Source organism: Diabrotica virgifera, chromosome 8 (genome assembly GCF_917563875.1).
Source record: "Diabrotica virgifera virgifera chromosome 8, PGI_DIABVI_V3a".
Classification (NCBI taxonomy): Eukaryota; Metazoa; Arthropoda; class Insecta; order Coleoptera; family Chrysomelidae; genus Diabrotica; species Diabrotica virgifera.
This window is the reverse complement of record NC_065450.1, coordinates 119521092-119543603: the sequence shown is the minus strand read 5'-3', so window position 1 is coordinate 119543603 and position 22512 is coordinate 119521092. Positions and strand designations below refer to the sequence as shown.

At 32.4% G+C, this 22512-nt stretch overlaps 1 protein-coding gene across 3 annotated transcripts in view; it reads right to left on the bottom strand.

Annotated features, from left to right (window-relative positions):
- The window catches only part of LOC114338432 (tyrosine-protein kinase Abl), a 277967-nt gene that overhangs the window by 59492 nt on the left and 195963 nt on the right, over positions 1–22512 (bottom strand). For all 3 annotated transcript variants that reach the window (XM_050659242.1, XM_028289035.2, XM_050659241.1), the window contains 3 exons: positions 21703–21882; positions 19815–20172; positions 15874–16242 (listed from right to left, as the gene is read on the bottom strand). In XM_050659242.1, coding sequence (XP_050515199.1) covers positions 15874–16242; positions 19815–20172; positions 21703–21882 — 907 coding nt within the window. The remainder of the gene's footprint in view (positions 1–15873; positions 16243–19814; positions 20173–21702; positions 21883–22512) is intronic.

Here is a 22512-nt window from a genome sequence, read left to right as displayed (position 1 = left end):
CCATTTTTGGGAAAAGTTATTTACCAGCAATTTTATTGCTGGAACCGAATCTTATGATTGTATATATTAATAATATAGGTATGCAAAATCCGCAGGTAGTGTGCTACTTTTTTTATGAACAAAATGGAGCCTGAAAATCGTGTTTTTTTTTCAAATTTTGCTCTATAACTCCAAGGAATTTAACTTTACAAAAACACTCAAATAAAAATTCACCGTAATTAAATTCTGCATAAAGACGCCTTTTTCCCGATTTACTTAGACGAAAATTTTCCCCGGAAAATGCGGGGTTTTCCAACAAAATCTTTAATTTTCAACTAAAATTTTAGTTAAGTAACTGTTTATAAATAATTAAATAACTTGGTAATATAAAAGCTCTTTTCGTATAGAATAAAATTCCAGAAGCCGATGGAAATTGAATGAACAGTTTAGCAACAGTTGAATTGTTAATTAAAAATTTACGGTCGCTATAATAACCACAATAATTCTGATACATAAGAATAACTATGATTTTTGTATAAAAGATACTGTACCTATCTAATGTACTGTACAGAATTGAAATTGGACTATTTAGGCGGCCTCAGGAATATTTTAAAATTATAAACAATTTTTTGGCTTATAAACAAAAAGAATATCTCGGAAAATATTAAATTAAATTAAATCATGAAAACGGTATTGAAAAAAGAGCGACAAGGCGCTTCTTTTCAAAGAAAAGACGTTTAATTGTGATGAGTGGTTCCTGAGATACAACCGGTCAAAGTTCACTGGCATTTACGGCAAAGATATAAACGATAGGATCATAATTTTCGAACCATCCCCTTTTTATTGTTGTCCTCTTTCTCCACACCAATTTTGATATCTTTAAATTACTCATAGCATACAGGGTGTTTGGTAAAGAATGGGCCATAGCTTAGCCTCAGGTTCCTGAGGTTAAAATAGGTCGATTTAAGCTAACTTACCTAAGTACAAAGTTTATAATAACCGAGATACAGGGTGTCAAAGGTAAACTTTTTTTTATTTATTATTGAATATTTCCTGACAGGTATGAGATAACAACATGAAATTTGGTATGTGGGGTTTTTTTGGGTCGAGAAAACTAAATTCCCTACCAAAAATTATGTATTGCCCAGAGGGCGCCACATACGCCTTTCAGCACTCATTTATTACGTTCAATTCTTTTTATCCCTCACTCTGTATAATTTTGACATTAAAATTTTTATCCTCCTATTAGTTTTACTTAAAAAAAGTATACTTCTTTCATCTCCCTAAACTCAACCGTTTTCGAGATAAACGCATTTTAAATCTGCGATACACCATCATTTTCAGCACAATGTCATTTAGTCCTGTCGCCAGTAGGGGTACAACGGCCTCCTTAATTCAGATGGACTTACCCAAGTTTTCTTTATGTATTTTGACCCGTAGAACACGAATTTTTTGGGTAAGAGTCGATCCGGATGTCGATAGGATTGTTATAAACAAGGAACTTGAGGAATCACATAACAGCGATTTTTCAAGTTTTTTCGTAGGATGCATAGTTTTCGACATAAACGAGGTTGAACTTTTAAAAAATCGAAAAATTGCAATTTTTGAACCCGAATAACTTTTGATTGAAAAATAAAATAGCAATTCTGCTTACTGCATTTGAAAGTTCAAGTCAAATTCTATCGGCTTTGAATATTTTCATTGCTAAAAAATATTTTTTTTATTGTTAAACAAAGCTTTAAACACATAGTGATTGAATGGTGTTTTCAATGCATTTCTAATTTGAAATCGAACGAGTAGGCGCGCATACAGAATTTCTACGTATATTACGTACATTAAAACGCATGCATTTGGCACGGGAAACACTATGTGTTTATAGCTTTGTTTGACAAATAAAAACTTAATTTTTAGCAATGCAAATAATCAAAACCGATGTAATTTGACTTGAACTTTCAAATGCAGTTAGCAGAATTGCTATTTTATTTTTTAATCAAAAGTTATTCCGGTTCAAAAATTGCACTTTTTCGATTTTTTGAAAGTTCAACAGCGTTTATCTCGAAAACTATGCATCCTACGAAAAAACTTGTAAGAGCATTTTTTGCTGAGAATCACCCAAAAAATACAAAAAAATGTTTTGTTTTGCCAAAAATCGCTGCTATGTAATTCCTCAAGTTCTTTGTTTATAACAAGTCCATCTGAATTAAGGAGGCCGTTGTACCCCCTCTGGCGACAGGACTAATTGTAGTTACACCCGAAAAATAACTTAAAACCATAATAATTGTGCCAGTTCTCAAATTTATGTTATTGCATCGCAAATTCCATTTGAAGAAATTTGCGATACATTTTTGGATAATTTTATGGTTTTGTTATTTTTCTGGTGTAACTACAATGATATTATGCTAAAAATTATGTTGCACCGCAGATTTAAAATGCGTTTATCTCGTAAACGGTTGAGTTTAGGGAGATGAAAGAGATATGTATATCTTTTTTAAGTAAAACTAATAGGGGAATAAAAATTTTAATGTCAAAATTATACGGAGTGACGGATAAAAAAAAATGAACGTATTAAATGATTCCTGAAAGGCGTATGTGGCGCCCACTAGCCAATACATAACTTTTGGTAGGGAATTTAGTTTTCTCGTCCCGAAAAACCCCCTCATACCAAATTTCGTGTTGATATCTCATGCCTGTCAGGAAATATTCAATAATAAATAAAAAAAAAAGTTTAACTTTGACACCCTGTATCTCGGTTATTATAAACTTTGTACTAAGGTAAGTTAGCTTAAATCGGCCTATTTTAACCTCAGGAACCTGAGGTTAAGCTATGGCCCATTCTTTACCAAACACCCTGTATATTGTTATAATAAAAACTATCGATATGACGAGTGAAAATTGCCAAAAATTACAAAATTCTAATCAAAAATTATAGTTCTTAGGCCCCCATATAAAATTATTATTTATGACCACACCGTTGAAACTTTTTGTACTTGTTATTTGGGTGGAGTCGGACAAATTTCGAGCTTAGCGCATCATGGCAGTGGGGCGTTTGTCTGTCAAGCGGTCACGAAGTTGTCAATTTTATGCAAGAAAAAAATTTATAACCACATTGGTCATTTTATTTTAATCAATGGTTTTTATCATATAAACAGCGAAAATAATTTTGTCGGACAAAAATATTGGGGCATACGACGCGTCGGACACGCTAATATGTCAAATTTATGAAAATAATAAATTTATTACCACATTGATAATTTTATCAGAATATACCATAAAACATTTTTACAATAATGTGGTAACCTTGTCGGACAATTTTCACGGGGCATATGCGCAGTCGGACGCGCCGAAGATATCAATTTCCTGAAAATTTTTTATTTATTACCACAGATGTCATTTTTATTTTGTGCTGTTCTTTTACATGTGTAATGCATATTGGATCACTTGTCGGACAAAAATAATGGGGCGTTTTGGAGATACAGGGTGTGAAAGTTAAACTTTTTTTTTTATTTATTATTGAATATTTCCTGAGAGGTATGAGATAACAACATGAAATTTGGTATGTGGGGGTTTTTTGGGTCGAGGAAACTAAATTCCGTACCAAAAATTATGCATTGCCCAGAGGGCGCCACATACGCCTTTCAGCACTTATTTATTACGTTAAATTTTTTTATCCCTCACTCTGTATAATTTTGACATTAAAATTTTTATTTTCCTATTAGTTTTACTTAAAAAAGGTATACTTCTTTCATCTCCCTAAACTCAACCGTTTTCGAGATAAACGCATTTTAAATCTGCGATACACCATCATTTTTAGCATAATATCCATAATTTATAATAATAATAAATATGAGTTTGAAACGTATTGAGAAGTAATGTCTGATGCATCCAAGGTAAAGTAGGATAACTGAAGGTATTATAGGACTATTGAGCTTGAAAAACCGGTTTTCCTATAGGAAATAGATTTGATCACACTTATGAAGGCTATAACTTAAAAATTCGAATTTTCCCAAATAGAGGTATACACCGATAGACGCATCTGGAGTCCTCCTTAGTTGTTGGCGCAATTTGTAGGTTGAAATTTTGAGTAATTGTCTAAAAACCAAAATTTTCAAAGTTTAGTTTTTCGTTTTTTCAGCTGTACTGAGCCGTGTGTATCTCTGATCCTAACCACTTAAGCACTATTTGAAAGCTTAACTCAACGCTATTAATCTGGTGTACTTTCGGTTTTCCTGTCTCTCCTTGAACCTAAGATATATACCCCCAAAAAATATGCCGTTTTGTACCTACCAAGTCCTATAGCTGGCTTATGGGTGGTCGAAAGTCACAAGCTATACCGGTTCTGAATCGGCCCTGACCCCCTCTTAAAACATAGAAAAGAAATTCAGATCGGTATAACTTTTCCACAAACATACACACAAACATACAAAACATTTTCCCCTTTTTAAATAGAAATTGAATAAAATTTCTGAGATCGGTAACTTTTGAATGGTATATACAATTTTCAAAATGGTAATGGGATAAGACAGGGAGATTCCCTGAGTCCTCTGTTGTTCAACCTGATGATGGACGAAATAATAAAAAAAGTAAGAACAAAAAAAGGATACCAAATGGGAGAAAAACCACTTAAAATAATCTGCTATGCAGACGACGCAATACTAATCTCTCAAATGAAGATGATTTACAACGTATGCTGCACGAATTTAGTATAACCGCTAGAAAATTTAATATTTTAATTTCCCCAAAAAAGACTAAATGCATGGTTACAACAGTAGGTCTAATAAGGTGTAAATTAGAGCTGGAGCGTCAAATAATAGAACAAGTCATGGAGTTTAAATATCTAGGCATCACACTATGCAACTACGGAAAGCTCGAAACAAAAGTGGAAGATCAGGTGAATAAAGCAAACAGAGCCGCAGGTTGCCTGCATGAAACAATATGGAGAAATAAAAACAATATCAGAAAAGAAGTGAAAGGTAGAATTTACAAAAGAGGCATCAGACCAATAATGACATACGCGGCAGAAACACAACCTGATACAGAAAGGACAAAAAAAAAGCTATAGAAACAGCAGAGATGAAAACATTGCGAAAAATCAATGGTAAGACGCTGTGGGATAGAGCTAGAAGTGTAGATATATGAAGGGGATGCAAGGTGGACAACATTAATAACTGGATGAAAAGCAGAAGAGTAGAATGGAACGACCACATAAGCCGAATGACAACAAATAGAGTAGTAAGAACGGACAGAGACGGTTCCCCAATAGAAAGACGATCAGTGGGAAGACCACGAAAAAGATGGAATGGCAACTTACTGGAGGCACATTAAAAACAGACAGAGTAATGTCTATATAAAAGAGAAGAAGAAGAGAAGAATTTTCAAAATTAAACATGCGTTGGAGAGGTAATGTTCAGTACTATAGAAGCCGTAAAATCGGACTTCATTTTCGAAATTTTTGGGAGTTTTGGGGACGAGAACGAAAAACAGACCCTAAATGGGAATGGCCGTAACATCCACACCCTTGTACCAAAATGGATGGTTGACATATTTCTCTTTTCCTATATTTTAAGATTGGATTTGGCCCAATTTTTCAATTCAGTCACATTTAGAAAATCGAAAATTTCTTGTATCATATAGTGTCGCATGTACGGGAACAGCCGTTCTCTGGGATATAAAAAAAATAATAAGCATCAAGGAGACCAAAGCGAACTATAAACAATTTTTCTCGGTTAGATCTACATAGATCAAACTGAAAATTTGTAGAAATACTTCTTATAATGTTTATAAGGACGTAACGTAGAGAACGTTCAAAAAGTTTAGAAAAATGTTCCGAAATTTTCCCTCTTGTCGCAAAATCTTTTTGGAAAATTTTGGGTAAAACTCACCGTCATGCCCTTTTAAGTGTTGTACATAGCGTATGTACCAATTTATAGCTAAATCGATTCAAAAGAAACCGAGAAACACTGTTTTAAATTTTTTTTTGATAATACCTCCTCCTCGATAGCCTAAAAGACTTAAGCTTTCTGTTCGTTTGCCCCAACATTTTTGTCAGACAATTAGATTTTTTGTTCAAGAATATAATTACTTGTAACTTACTGCCTTTGTCGGAAAATGGTTTTAAAGATAAGGGATGCACGAACCCAGCAGAGTTTAAAAGTATAATTTATTAATACAAATTAAATTTTTTGTCCGACTTTGGATTTGACCCAATATTTTTGTCGGACACTTAGATTTTTTGATTTAGAATACAATTACTTATAACCTGATACTTGTGTCGGAAATTTTTTTTTAATTGAAGAAAAAAAACTACAGAACGATGTTTGTTGTTGTTCAAGGAGTAGGTATTCAAATATCAGATCACAATTTTTCTAAAATTATCCCTCTTGTCGGAAAATTGTTTAAGAAAATTTTGGGTACAGCTTTAATTCATACCCTTTTAAATGTTTTACTTAGTGTGTGTCCCAATTTTCAGCTATATCGATTTAAAAATAACCGAGAAAAACTGTTTTAAAATTTTTTTTGATAATACCTCCTCGTCGATAGCCTAAAAGAATTAAGTTTTCTGTTCGTTTGCCCCAACATTTTTGTCAGACAATTAGATTTTTTGTTTAAGAATATAATTACTTGTAACTTACCACCTTTGTCGGAAAAATGGTTGTAAAGATAAGGGATACACGAACCCAGCATAGTTTAAAAGTATAGTTTATCAATAAAAATTAAATTTTTTGTCCGACTTTTGCCCCAATATTTTTGTCGGGCACTTAGATTTTTTGATTTGGAATATAACTACTTATAACCTGATACATGTGTCGGAATTTTTTTTTTAATTCGAGAAAAAAAACTACAGAACGATGTTTGTCGTTGTTCAAGGAGTATGTACACAAATTATCAGATCAAAATTTTTCTAAAACTTTCCCTCCAGTCGGAAAATTTTTTCAAAAATTTTGGGTACAGCTCTAAGTCATACTCTTTTAAATCTTTTACTTAATGTGTGTACCAATTTTCAGCTAAATCGATTTAAAAATAACCGAGAAAAACTGTTTTAAAATTTTTTTTGATAATACCTCCTCGTCGATAGCCTAAAAGAATTAAGTTTTCTGTTCGTTTGCCCCAACATTTTTGTCAGACAATTAGATTTTTGGTTTAAGAATATAATTACTTGTAACTTACTGCCTTTGTCGGAAAAATGGTTTTAAAGATGAGGGATGCACGAACCCCGAATTGTTTAACCCGCCGTTACACGCGTCTTCTATTGTGACGTGGTTGCACGCGTATGAGCGTCGCCCTCACCTACATAAATTCGACTTATTTTGAGGAAGAATGAATGTCAACATGTATAAATATAAAATGGGTTGTACTCACATATTATAGAAAGTCTCGTAAACCAATTTTTTTATTAATTTAACAAAACAAAAGTAAAAATAATATACATAGATCAAAAGCAAGTTTTCTTAATTTTCAATTTCAGCAAGCCACTGAAGAAATTAACGTTCTTTACGCGAATTCATTTTACTAAAAATACAAATTAAAATTAACAACTGTTCTGAAGCTATTTCTTTGTGGCATTTATGTAATTAACTATTAATATTTTGTATTTTGATAACGACGTCCAAAGGTGGAATTCGAAACGTCAATAAAATCAATTTTTCAAGTTAAATTGTGACTTATTTCCCAATTAGAATAGGTAAATTTAAAAATGGGTTCTTAACCAGTGGCGCACCTAGAATTTTCCTCGTGCTTGGGCACCGAAAGTTTTTTGTATTATTTGTGAAAGACAAGTTACATTTTCCTACTTTCTTTTATATATGTTTTTATATACTCTGGGTGGGATTTTAATCCCCAAACCCCCCGCTCGGTGTGCCACTGTTCCTAACCTAATCCAAACAATAATATTTTAATTAAACCTACCTAAATATTAAATAAAAACCTAAAAGTTTCTTTGAGATAACAGAAACGTGATTTCACCGTGATTGCGGCGCAGTGAGGAATTCCCTCACTTGAAGAGGGATGTCTCTTCTTTCAACTATCACACAGCACACTGACCGCCTGAAATATTCTATAAATTTTTCATACCCTCTCATGAACCATGCTAAAGGCATTCCTGGGTACTTAAGGTTATCGTATTAGTTTACACAATTTCATTAGTTATAAACAAATATGGTGAGGGGTTCCCTCATAGCGCGTGTAATGGCGGGTTAAAGGTATAGTTTATTAATAAAAATTAAATTTTTTGTCCGACTTTGGATTTGCCCCACTATTTATGTCGGACACTTAGATTTTTTGATTTGGAATATAACTACTAATTACCAGATACATGTGCCGGAATTTTTTTTTAATTTGAGAAAAAAACTACAGAACGATGTTTGTCGTTGTTCAAGGAGTATGTACACAAATTATCAGATCACAAGTTTTCTAAAATTTTCCCTCTTGTCGGAAAATTTTTTGGGAAAATTTTGGGTACAACTCTACGTCATACCCCTTTAAATGTTTTACTAAGTGTGTGTACCAATTTTCAGCTAAATTGATTCAAAAATAACCGAGAAAAACTGTTTTAAAAATTTTTTTGATAATACCTTCTCGTCGATAGCCTAAAAGAATTAAGTTTTCTGTTCGTCTGCCCCAAGATTTTTGGCAGACAATTACATTTTTTGTTTAAGAATATAATTACTTCTAACTTACCACCTTTGTCGGAAAAATGGTAAATGGTTGTAAAGATAAGGGATACACGAACACAGCATTGTTTAAAAGTATAGTTTATCAATAAAAATTAAATTTTTTGTCCGACTTTGGATTTGCCCCAATATTTTTGTCGGACACTAAGATTTTTTGATTTGGAATATAACTACTTATAACCTAATACATGTGTCGGAATTTTTTTTTAATTGTAGAAAAAAACTACATAACGATGTTTGTCGTTGTTTAAGGAGTATGTACGCAAATATCAGATCACAATTTTTCTAAAATTTTCCCTCTTGTCGGAAAATTTTTTGGGACAATTTTGGGTACAGCTTTACGTCATACCCTTTTAAATGTTTTATGTGTGTGTACCAATTTTCAGCTATATCGATTTAAAAATAACCGAGAAAAACTGTTTTAATTTTTTTTTTGATAATACCTCCTCGTCGATAGCCTAAAAATATTAAGTTTTCTGTTCGTTTGCCCCAACATTTTTGTCAGACAATTAGATTTTTTGTTTAAGAATATAATTACTTTTAACTGACTGCCTTTGTAGGAAAAATGGTTTTAAAGATAAGGGATGCACGAACCCCGCATAATTTAAAAGTATAGTTTATTAATAAAAATTAAATTTTTTGTCCGACTTTGGATTTGCCCCACTATTTATGTCGGACACTTAGATTTTTTGATTTGGAATATAACTACTAATAACCAGATACATGTGCCGGAAAATTTTTTTTAATTTGAGAAAAAAAACTACAGAACGATGTTTGTCGTTGTTCAAGGAGTATGTACACAAATTATCAGATCACAATTTTTCTAAACTTTTCCCTCTTGTCGGAAAATTTTTTAAGAAAATTGGAGAAAAAAAAACTACAGAACGATGTTTGTCGTTTTTCAAGGAGTATGTACGCAAATATCAGATCACAATTTTTCTAAAATTTTCCCTCTTGTCGGAAAATTTTTTGGGACAATTTTGGGTACAGCTTTACGTCATACCCTTTTAAATGTTTTACTTAGTGTGTGTACCAATTTTCAGCTATATCGATTTAAAAATAACCGAGAAAAACTGTTTTAATTTTTTTTTTTGATAATACCTCCTCGTCGATAGCCTAAAAGAATTAAGTTTTCTGTTCGTTTGCCCCAACAGTTTTGTAATGGTAACTTACTACCTTTGTCGGAAAAATGGTTGTAAAGATAAGGGCTGCACGAACCCAGCATAGTTTAAAAGTATAGTTTATCAATAAAAATTAAATTTTTTGTCCGACTTTGGATACAATATTTTTGTCGGAAACTTGGATTTTTTGATTTAGAATATAACTACTTATAACCTGATACTTGTGTCGGACATTTTTTTTAATTGGAGAAAAAAAAACTACAGAATGATGTTTGTCGTTTTTCAAGGAGTATGTACGCAAATATCAAATCACAATTTTTCTAAAATTTTCCCTCTTGTCGGAAAATTTTTTGGGAAAATTTTGGGTACAGCTCTACGTCATACCCTTTTAAATGTTTTACTTAGTGTTTGTACCAATTTTCAGCTATATCGATTTAAAAATAACCGAGAAATCTGTTTTAAAATTTTTTTTTGATAATACCTCCTCGTCGATAGCCTAAAAGAATTAAGTTTTCTGTTCGTTTGCCCCAACATTTTTGTCAGACAATTAGATTTTTTGTTTAAGAATATAATTACTTGTAACTTACTACCTTTGTCGGAAAAATGGTTGTAAAGATAGGGGATACACGAACCCAGCATAGTTTAAAAGTATAATTTATTAATAAAAATTAAATTTTTGGTCCGACTTTGGATTTGCCCCATTTTTGTCGGACACTTAGATTTTTTGATTTGGAATATAACTAGTTATAACCTGATACATGTGTCGGATTTTTTTTAATTCGAGAAAAAAAACTACAGAACGATGTTTGTCATTGTTCAAGGAGTATGTACACAAATTATCAGATCAAAATTTTTCTAAAATTTTCCTTCTTGTCGGAAAATTTTTTAAGAAAATTTTGGGTTCAGGTTGGGTTTTACTTAGTGTGTGTACCAATTATCAGCTAAATTGATTCAAAAGTAACCGAGAAACTCTGTTTGAAATTTTTTTTGATAATACCTCCTCGTCGATAGCCTAAAAGAATTAAGTTTTCTTTTCGTTTGCCCCAACATTTTTGTCAGACAATTACATTTTTTGTTTAATAATATAATTACTTGTAACCTACTACCTTTGTCGGAAAAATGGTTGTAAAGATAAGGGATGCAAGAACGCAGCATTATTTGAAAGTATAGTTTACTAATAAAAATTAAATTTTTTGTCCGACTGTCGAGTTGCCCCAATATTTTTGTCCGACACTTTGATTTTTTGATTAAGAATATAATTACTTATAACCTACTAATGTTGTCGGAAAAATGGTTATAAATAAAAAAATTTCAGGAAATTGACATCTTCGGCGCGTCCGACTGCGCATATGCCCCGTGAAAATTGTCCGACAAGGTTACCACATTATTGTAAAAAGGTTTTATGGTAGATACCGTTAAAATTATCCATGTGGTAATAAATTTATTTTTTTCATAAATTTGACATCTTTAGCGTGTCCGACGCGTCATATGCCCCAATATTTTTGTCCGACAAAATTATTTTCGCTGTTTATATGATAAAAACCATTGAATAAAATAAAATGACCAATGTGGTTATAAATTTTTTTCTTCCATAAAATTGACAACTTCGTGACCGCTTGACAGACAAACGCCCCACTGCCATGATGCGCTCAGCTCGAAATTTGTCCGACTCCACCCAAATAACAAGTACAAAAAGTTTCAACGGTGTGGTCATAAATAATAATTTTATATGGGGGCCTAAGAACTATTAGGTAGGAGAAAATGTAATCTCAAAGTTCAAAATCGGTACGTTAAAAAAATGCATTTTCTCGGCATCCCATGCAGCAATTTTCTTCATTCTTTTTTGTTCCCAAGTAACTCGAGTAGAGCCATCTAACTAACGCATTATTAAATGTCAAAGTTGCTTTTGTTTTGTTACAATAAATTAATTTATTTAGTGTAACAAAAATTTTTAATTTGTTTAAATAAAGATTGTTTAAATAATTATACAGCTTTCAAATGAGAATATTTGTGTTTTTAACGTTAAAGGGTACACTTGTAAAAGTCTACAACTGGAAAAATATGTAGTTTTCTTTTCTTATAAATAAATAAATTATTATAACAAAACAAAAGCAAATTTGACATTTAATAATGCGTTAGATGGCTCTACTCGAGTTACTTAGGAACAAAAAAAGAATGAAGAAAATTGCTCCATGTGAAGCCGAGAAAATGCATTTTTTTAACATATTCCGATTTTGAACTTTTGAGATTACATTTTCTCCAACCTAATTTTTGATTGGAATTTTGCTATTTTTGTCAATTTTCACTCGTAATATCGATAGTTTTTATTACAATAATATATGTTATGAGTATTTTAAAGATATGAAAATTGGTGTGAAAAAAAAAGACAAAAATAAAAAGGTGATGGTTCAAAAATTATGATCCTGTTGTTTATATCTGTGCCGTAAATGCCGGTTAACTTTGACCGGTTGTATCTCAGGAACCACTGATCACAATTAAACGTTTTTTCCTTTAAAAGAAGCGTCCTGCCAGTTTTTTTCCAATATCGTTTTCATGATTTAATTTAATTTAATAGTTCCCGAGATATTCTGTTTGTTTATAAGCAAAAAAAAAATTGTTTATAATTTTAAAATACTCCTGAGGCCGCTTAAATAGTCCAATTTTAATTCTGTAAAGTACATTAGATCGGTACAGTGCCTTTTTATACAAAAATCATAGTTATTCTTATGTATCATAATTATTGTGGTTATTATAGCGACCGTAAATTTTTAATTAACAATTCAACTGTTGCTAAACTGTTCATTCAATTTCCATCGGCTTCTGGAATTGTAATCTAAACGAAAAGAGCTTTTATATTACCAAGTTATTTAATTATTGATAAACCATTACTTATCCAAAATTTTAGTTGAAAATTAAAGATTTTGTTGGAAAAATCTCTCTCTCTCTCTCTCTCTTACCCCCTTATTAACTTACTTATTTTTAGTACATAAGCAAAACGCTTGGACAGGTCGATTTTTAAAATAACCATAGTATATTATAGCATCAATGTTTCAAACTTTCCGCGATCCCTCTTCAAGTGACAGGCACAACATTTATTTTTTTAAATAGGAAAGTACATCATGTGACACCTCATTTAACCTTCCGATGACCAACATTTTTTTGTTACACGGATGACCAACGGGGGTAAAAAATGACCCCAAGTCAAAAATGACAATTGGCAAAAAAATGAAGTTCTTTTAAGAAATGTAATAATGTATTCGTAATTTTAATGTTACTATTGTATCAATAAATTATATATCAACATTGGTAAAACATATTTTTAATTACAACTGAACAAAAACAGGAATCATCATTCTGAACTTAGAACTAAAGAAATTTTCAAATATACACTAATTACGTCGCCACAGGTTTAGCAAACAATTTTTTTTTAATATTGAAATGTTTCTTACATACAATTCCAATTAATACACGGTATTTACTTAATATAAAATTGGAATATGGAAGGCCAAGGAAGTTCGTCTTTGACCCCAAATTCAGAAAATATTTTTTTTTCGTAAAATATAGGGAATTTTTTTATTATAAAATATGAGGGTATCCGAGATGAAAACAATAAAATAATAAAATACTAGTTCACGAAAGGGATGTCAAAAAGAGATGGAGAAAGTACTTTGACAGCTTATTAAATGAAGAATTTGACAGACAGCCTGTAGAGTCAACGGAGACAGTAGCAGCAATGGTCACCAAAATAACCAATGAGGAAGTGGCTCAAGCGCTTCAAAAAATAAAGAAAGGAAAAGCGGTAGGACCAGATGATATTCCTGGGGAAGTATGGAGAGCATTGGGAGAGACAGGAACAAGGTGGCTAGCAGGTCTATTTAATAGAATTATGGAAGTTGGACAAATGCCAGACGAATGGAGAAGCAGTATACTGGTACCTGTTTACAAAAACAAGGGAGATATACAACAATGTACAAACTACAGGGCTATAAAACTGCTTAGCCACACCATGAAAATATGGGAAAGAGTAATTGATAGACGGATACGTGAAGAGACCGAAATATCCGAGAATCAATTTGGCTTTATGCAGGGTAGATCAACAACAGATGCAATTTTCACTATAAGGCAGTTGATGGAAAAATACAGGAGTAAAGAAACAAACGCTCATATGGTATTCATTGATCTTGAGAAAGCATATGATAGAGTTCCTCGAGAGATTCTGTGGTGGGCACTCAATAAGAAAGGAGTCCCTGGTGAATATGTAAAGATTGTGAGGGATATGTATGAGGGAGTAACGACTAGTGTTAGGACAGGTGTGGGAGAGACTGATAAATTTCATGTGAAAGTAGGATTGCATCAAGGTTCTGTGCTTAGTCCGTATTTATTCTCATTAGTTTTGGACCAGATAACAGCGAAAATACAGGGTAACATTCCATGGTGCTTAATGTATGCTGATGATGTCGTGTTAGTAGGAAATAGTGAAAGAGACTTAGAACAAAAACTGGAACAGTGGAGACAAGCTCTGGAGGAAAAAGGTTTAAAACTTAGTAGGACAAAAACAGAGTATTTGGAATGTTCATTTAAAGATGGAGCTACTACAAATAAAATGGTATCTTTGGATGGTGAAATGATTGTAAAAAGCAATAGTTTTAAGTACCTAGGATCGGTATTACAGAGTAATGGAGAAATAGATGGAGATGCATGCAGTAGAATTAGGGCTGGATGGATGAAGTGGAAAGAAGCGAGTGGTGTGTTGTGTGACAGAAAAATTCCAATGAAGCTGAAGGGAAAATTCTATAAAACAGCCATAAGACCAGCTATGATGTACGGAACTGAATGTTGGGCAGTGAAAAAGAAAGAGGAACAGCGAATGCATGTGGCGGAAATGAGAATGCTTAGATGGATGAGTGGAGTGACAAAGAAGGATAAAATTAGAAATGAGTATATTAGGGGAAGTCTAGGTGTGGCACCAATTGATGCCAAAATGAGAGAGCATAGGTTAAGATGGTTTGGTCATGTTCAACGTCGAGACGTTAACCACCCAATACGAAGAATAGCTGAAGTGCAGATTCCTGGAAGGAGTAGGAGAGGAAGACCAAAGAAGACCTGGGGGGAGACGATAAGGCAGGACATGTTGGTAAAGGGGATTAACATTGATATGGCCCAAGATAGAATTGTGTGGAGAAATGCAATTAGGGAAGCCGACCCCGCATAGGGATAAGGCAAAGAGAATGATGATGAGGGTATCGAGAATATTAAAGTCAGATAAAAAAAGAATGAGTTTAAAATTGAAAATATTTCTGAATTTATTCAATAAAAACATGCATTGGGGTCCAAATTTACCCCCTTGGTCATCCGGAGGTTAAAAGCTTTTGAAATACTGATTACAAAAATGTATAATACTTTAATCCTTTTTAAGGCCGTAGGCGCAAAATTTCGTTCGAATTATTTTTAAACGCATTAATTTTTTTCGAATCCTGAGAAAACTAATAAATATTTTTGAAAAATTTAGACGCAGAATGAAAGATTACATTATTACCGAGAGTTGATAGTCCCTTGCAATAAACAAAAAGTTTCTTTTGAATGATATATTTGAAATTAAAAATCAGACTAAATTTTCTCTTTTTTCACCCCTGTGACTTATTAAAATATAATCTTATTAAAATATAATCATTATAGAAGTTCTCAGGGACTTTCGACCCTCGATAATACTTTAATATTTAATTCTGTGTTTAAATTTTTTTGAAAAATACGTATTAGTTTTCTCAGGATTCGAAAAAAATAAATGCGTTTAAAAATAATTCGAACGAAATTTTGCGCCTACTCTCTTAAAAAGGATTAAAGTATTATACATTTTTTGCAATCAGTATTTGAAAAGCTTTTAAATGAGGTGTCACGTGATTTACTTTCCCATTAAAAAAATCAAAGTTGTGCCTGTCACCTGAAGAGGATTCGCGCAAAGTTCGAAACATTGATGCTATAACATACTATGATTATCTTAAAAATCGATCTGTCCGAGCGTTTTGCTTATGTGCTAAAAATAAATAAGTTAATAAGGGGGGTAACACTTATTCCAGCGCACTGTATGAGTAAAAATGCTAATACTTTACCTCGCAAGACCAAAGTCGGCCACTTTCACTAGATGGTTCTCACCTACAAGGCAATTCCTTGCAGCCAAATCTCTATGAATAAAACACCTACTTTCTAAATAGTTCATTCCGCTTGCTATTTGCGTGGCGATATACATAAGTACAACAGCATTAATTTGTTCTTTGTTCCCATTTCTTAAGTAATCAAGCAAATTTCCTTTGCTCATAAATTCGGTTATAATATAAAACGGTGGTTCCCTAGTGCAAACGCCCATCAGTTGTACCAGGTTAGGGTGCTTCATTTCTTTCATGATGGCTGCTTCTTCTAAAAAGTCTTTTAATGCCATGGTATCTTCTTTTAAAGTTTTTACAGCTACTGTCATGTTATACCTGAAATAATGAAAAAAATATTATATTAGATAAATTAATATCGATAAAATGAATTAGATGAAACAAAAATTCTGACTGGTCCCAATATTATTTCAAATTTATTTGCTTTTACTAATATGTAATACCAAGACGACCAGTACAAAAGGAAGACCAAAGGAGACTTGATGCTACGTGTTGTGTTCTGCCAATTGCAGTGCGGGCTGAAGATTATAAATAGAAGTGGACTATATTACGAGGATTCTTCGACAATCTTCTTTAAGTGCCATCTCCGTGACGGAGGTCGGCAATCATTATAGCTATTCAGACTTAAGAGACGGTTGCTCCGAAAAGCTGATTTTTATGTAAATCCGTACTTTTCTCTTAGGTTGCGCAGCCACGATATTCTGCATCTCCCTATGCTTTTTTCCTTGAATCCTTCCCTGCATAATTAATTGGAGCAAGTTGTATCTCTCTCCACGTGCAATGTGTCCAGATACTTACTCTAATTTTCTTGTTTTGATGGTATTTAAGATTTCCATTTCTTTATTCATCTTTCTCAGCACCTCTTTGTTTGTGACGTGGTCTGTCCACTATATTTTCAGAATTCTTCTACACCCCCTCAGCTCGAATGATTCTCGAGTTTTGATGCCGCATTCAACGTTCAAGCTTCCATTTCATAAAATAGAGTCGAGAAAGTGTAGCACCTAGCCTAGCCAACCTAACTCTTAGTAACCACAAATCTATTGTGCAGCACTTTACTCATTTTGTTGAAATTTGCTCTAGCCTTTTCTATTCTGATTTTGATTTCCTGGAAGTAAACACCTGTAGAGTTGATTACTGTTCCAAAAGATGCATATTGGTCTACTCGTTCGACATTGGTTTCGTTTATGAAGATATTCTTGTTATTTCTTTGAGTTTTCGATATTCTCATAAATTTTGTCTTCTTGACGTTCATTGTTAGACCGTATTCTTGTCCAAACTCTACTATTCTGGTCACCAGCCTCTGAAGATCCCAAATCTAATGATCTTTTAGCAAGCCAAATATGAGAGTACTAAGTTAATTAGTCCATTTTTCAGTAAGTTTCTCGTACACTTTTGTAAATAACGGACAAAACAGAGTTCAAAACGTTGATCAAGTACTTTCATTTTAAAGGCCTAACATCAACCTAAAGCAGAGTCGATTCAACAGTATTGAAATTCGCTTCTTCATGTCCAATGTTTATACACTATGAGTATGACTATAACTATAAGGTGGATTTTAGCACAAATTATGAAGCCCATAGCGGAAATAAAAAAACTAATGCTTCTGATATGATTTAAAAAGTTTAACACATACATCGTATTGGAAGATCGTCAAGTGAAATGCTCGGTACATTGTATGCCGCAGTTACTAAATCTTAGAAAAAACTGAATCCCTTTACTGTTTTTGCGAACTTTTGGTATATTAGTGGTATACATGATTTATCTCCAACTTTCTATTAACTCATTAATGTTGATGTATTCTTATTGCTGACTTGTTTTTTTTTTCAATATTGGTAACCGGAGCCTGCCACATTCTATTGATGATTTTCCTACACATTTTTCTTGATTTAGTAAAATGACATCTGCTTCTTTGATTTCCCTTTCTTTGCTCTTTGTTTCTTTTATGATTATTGATGCTATGTTCCCATGATGCCATCCTACTCTGCGCTCATTGCCCCAGCCATGTTTGCATATCTGGGACCTGCCAGTCTATGTTTCTGATGCTGATGATCCATGCTCATTAACGTATCATCAAGTAACTATAGTGTGGCCAACAAACTATATTACCTAGGGTCTATTATGAATAATACAAGGTAATTTTTTAAAATATGTATAATTTGCGTCAAGAAATTAAATACAAAAACCTAATATATAGATACTTAGTTTATTTAGAAAATTGATGTCTGTATTTAGCTAATTATAAAAAATACAATAATTATTTGTATGACTTAAGTGTGATACATTATTAATTTCAAAATTTCACTGTATTATTCACAGTAGACCCTAGATAATATATTTTTGACATTCGATTAAGTAGCCTCTAAAAATGTAAAAATATACATTTTTAGTGTTTCATTAAAAATAAAAATGATAAACTATGCTAGACTTGTTTGAATCACCCTGTACTGTCCAAACGTCCCAACGTTTTCTATAATTTTCTAAAATAAAGACACAAAAAACTATATTCCATAAGTTGTGTCCACATTTCATAATTTTAAAATTTCACCCTGTATTATAGATAATAGACCCTACATAATCGTCGAGATCGGTTGTTAACCAGCTTTTAAAAATATACAAATACACATGGTGTTCTATTAAAAATAAAGCTTGTGGACTATGCTAGGCTTGCGTGAATCACCCTGTACATTTAAATTTATGTTTACAAGGCGCACATTTATATTATATAAAATCGAAGAGACCCAGCGTTTTTATAATTTTTTAAAACACGGACAGAAATAATTTTATTCCACAAGTAGTTTTACTCTATACAGTGTGTCAATTTGAACAGGTACCATCCTCTATAATTTGGTCCCTATAGAAAATATAAAAATATGCAAAAACAAGTCAAATTTATTTGTAAGGGGGACATTTTGTAAACAAGTTTTTAACTTCATTACATCAACCCTCTACCGGGGGCGGACACAACCCTTAAAATCTTTTATGACAAGGGGGGTGGGGTGATACTTCATTTTAAAGGTGGTTCAACCACCTTTTCAAAAATACCACATACATTATATTTATGTTCAGTACTTTTGGAAAAATCAAGTGAAACCGTACAGATATAGCTGCATCGCCCATTGAGTTAAGAACTCCAAATTTTTTTTCGAGTATTGAACTATAAATTCAATTTTTTTCGGAGAATTGGAGTATTTTGAGTATTTTTTGAGCATTTTTGAAAAAATCGAGTAAAACCGTGAATATATTAGGTATCGAGTCCAGAACTCCAAAAAAGAATGTACCATCCTTTATAATTTGGTCCTTATACAAAGTATAAAAATATGCAAAAACATTTCCAATTTATTTGTGAGGGGGACATTTTGTAGACCAGTTTTCAACTAAATTACAACAACCCTCTAGCGGGGGCGGACACAACCCCCAAAATCTTTAATGGAAAGGGGGTTGAGTGATAACTCGTTTTGAAGGTAGTTTAACCACCTTTTCAAAAATACCAAATACATTATATTTATTTTTAGTACTTTTGGAAAAATCAAGTGAAACCATAAAGATGCTAATTATCGAGTTCAGAACTCCAAAATTTTTGTTTTGGAGTATTGAACTTAAAATTGAATTTTTTCTGAGTATTTTGAGTACTTTTGGAAAAATCCAGAAAAAACGTAAAGACATTAAGTATCGCGTTCAGAACTCCAAAATTTTTTTGGAGTATTGAGTCTAAGATTTTTCTAAAAGTACTGAAAAGAAATATAGTGTATGTACAAATTGACAAACTGTATAATATTTATCATTTAATTTATTAGCATCAACTTTATTTACAAAAAAGTAATAACAGTGAAAGTAGCATTTAGATAAAATATCAAATATTATTGATATGTGGTTAAATTAACAATACAAACCTTTTCCACATCGCTTCATATACATCCCCATATTGTCCACCACCTAATTTATGCTTCATAACTATATCAGTCCTATTAATCTCCCATTCGTCAGGTTCCGGGCTTAGAGGAAAAACTGTTGGTTTGTTATGTTTAGGAGCAGGATACAACAGTTGAGTGATAAGTCCATCAGAGATCATCGAATGGTGGTGAACCAATTCGGCAAGAGTATTAAATTTACTTTCGGCTGTTACGAACACTTTACCCTCTGAATCTTCGTTTATTCGATAATGATAAACACGTCCTTCATATCTAAGAGATATACTTCTTTGACCAGGACTGCTTTCCGATTCCCTTACCAAAAAACTACCATTGATACCTAAAAAATAAAATTTCAAACTTAACAAATGTGTTTAAGTCAAATAGACAAGACGAAAACGGCGGGTTCGTTGGGGAAAATATTCCCATGAGATTTTTTTGCATAATTACATTTGTGAGACATCCAGAATAAAGTTCAAGAAGTCGCCCACGTGAAAAGTTGGCCAAATTTTTTTAACAATTTTTTTGTAGGTTTTTTGGACCATTCTGGATAAAAAAGGTCTCTTATAATTTTTCTCTAAAGTTGATCGTTTTCGAGTTATAAGCAATTTAAAATTGAAAAAAAAACGAAAAATGGCGATTTTCAAGGCTTAATAACTCGGTTAAAAGTTATTATTATGAAAGTCAGAAAGTGACTAAATCAAAGTTTAATGCCCCCCCTACAAGATCCCGAAGAAATTTTGGCATTATTTTATTACTGAGCTGTTATTTTTAAGTAATAATATTGAGCGTCATGCACGTGATAGGCGGCCGTAAATGTGAGTGCAAGTAAGATGCACAATTGGACTGCCGGAGTGGCATCTCTCTCGCACTCAGCATTTACGGCCGGCTACCACGTGCATGGCGCTCAATATTATTACTTAAAAATAACAGCTTAGTAATAAAATAATGACAAAACTTTCTTCGGTATATTGTAGGGGGCATTAAACTTTGATTTAATCACTTTTTCACTTTCATAATAATAACTTTTAACCGAGTTATTAAGCCTTGAAAATCGCCATTTTTCGTTTTTTTTCAATTTTAAATTGCTTATAAATCGAAAACGATCAACTTTAGAGAAAAATTATAAGAGATCTTTTTTATCCAGAATGATCCAAAAAACCTACAAAAAAATTGTCAGGGACAAAAATATTGATTTTTGCAATTTGATTTAAAAAAAATTTGGCCCACTTTTCACTGAACCCACTTTTGACTTCTTGAACCTTATTCTGGGATGTCTCACGAATGTAATTATGCAAAAAAATCTCATGGGAATATTTTTCCCAACGAACCCGCCGTTTTGCCTTGTCTAAAAGATCTTATGAAAATTCTTAATCACTTCACTAAAAGGCTCATTGTCAGATATATTTACACATTATACACATATACGACAAATTTTAACAGTTCTGATATTATGAATTCTAAATATTTCATCGTTTATTATTTTCTTTGTATCGTTAAATTTAATATTGGCAAATAGTACAGTCAATGAGGGTTTTTGGCTCCGAATTTCGTATAATGCATCAATTTGCTTGATATATGTAGTTCTTCCACTAGAACTTTTCCCATGTATGAAATTATTCACGAATTACTTTTTATACTAGGTCTCTTTTTTACTCACAGAAACTAGTATCGCAAAATTAATTGTATTGTTCCAAAATTAAATTAAAATGAACCAACATTTTTTTTATTACAAATAGCACACCTTGAAATGTAATGCAGGGAAAACGCAACTCTTAGAAATTGTATAAATTAACTGGGGTTGAAGCTGGACTAATTTTCTCAACACATAAAAAGTGATATGTATTAGTAGGTGATATTTCTTACTTACCCGAACTCAATAAGTATTCAGCAGCATTTCTCGATATTGGTCCGTGATACCAGGAATGTTTTTCCAATGAATTCACAGGAGTTACGTAATTTGATGGGACCCAACCGACTTGATTAGTTGAAGAATGCGCCTCACACCATTCACCGCTTTTATTATAACTTAAAATCCTAACTTGTTCACCTGAAAAACGAAAATGCGTATATATTATTTTTTATGAATCGAATTTTAGAATAATTTTTATCCGAACTAGTCTAGTCGCAACATAAGGGGTCCCGTGGGAAATTCTAGCTCGCCGTGAATCGAATGCGACTAATCGCGATTACTCAAAATATGTTTTTATTTTGTTAATAACAAAATACTTGTTTATTAGCCGAAAAGGTCGAAATAATGCGCTATCTAGAGCAAGTTTGTAGTCTTTTTCGTAGTATTTTTATGCGCTAAATCGATGGCCACTAGTAATGATAGCTTAAATCACGTTCAGACTTTGTTATTAATAAATTATTGCAAAAATAACTGTTTATAGTACGTTTACTCACGGTTTTTCCTCTAAATAAAAAAAACCGCTTGGATTGATATGAAATTTGGTATACACAAAAAAATTAAAAAATGGTGTATGTACGAGGTCTTTAGACTCAGCACAAACATAGCTAATAAAAAATAGGTTCATATTCCTCAAGTTCCAAATCGAATATTTTATTGTGAAATAACCAAAAAATGAAGCAATTTTTGGGGAAAACGCATACAACTTTTTAAAAGTTTTTTAAAAAAACTTTATTTTTGTTTTTTAAAAAAGTTTCTAGCATCAAAAGT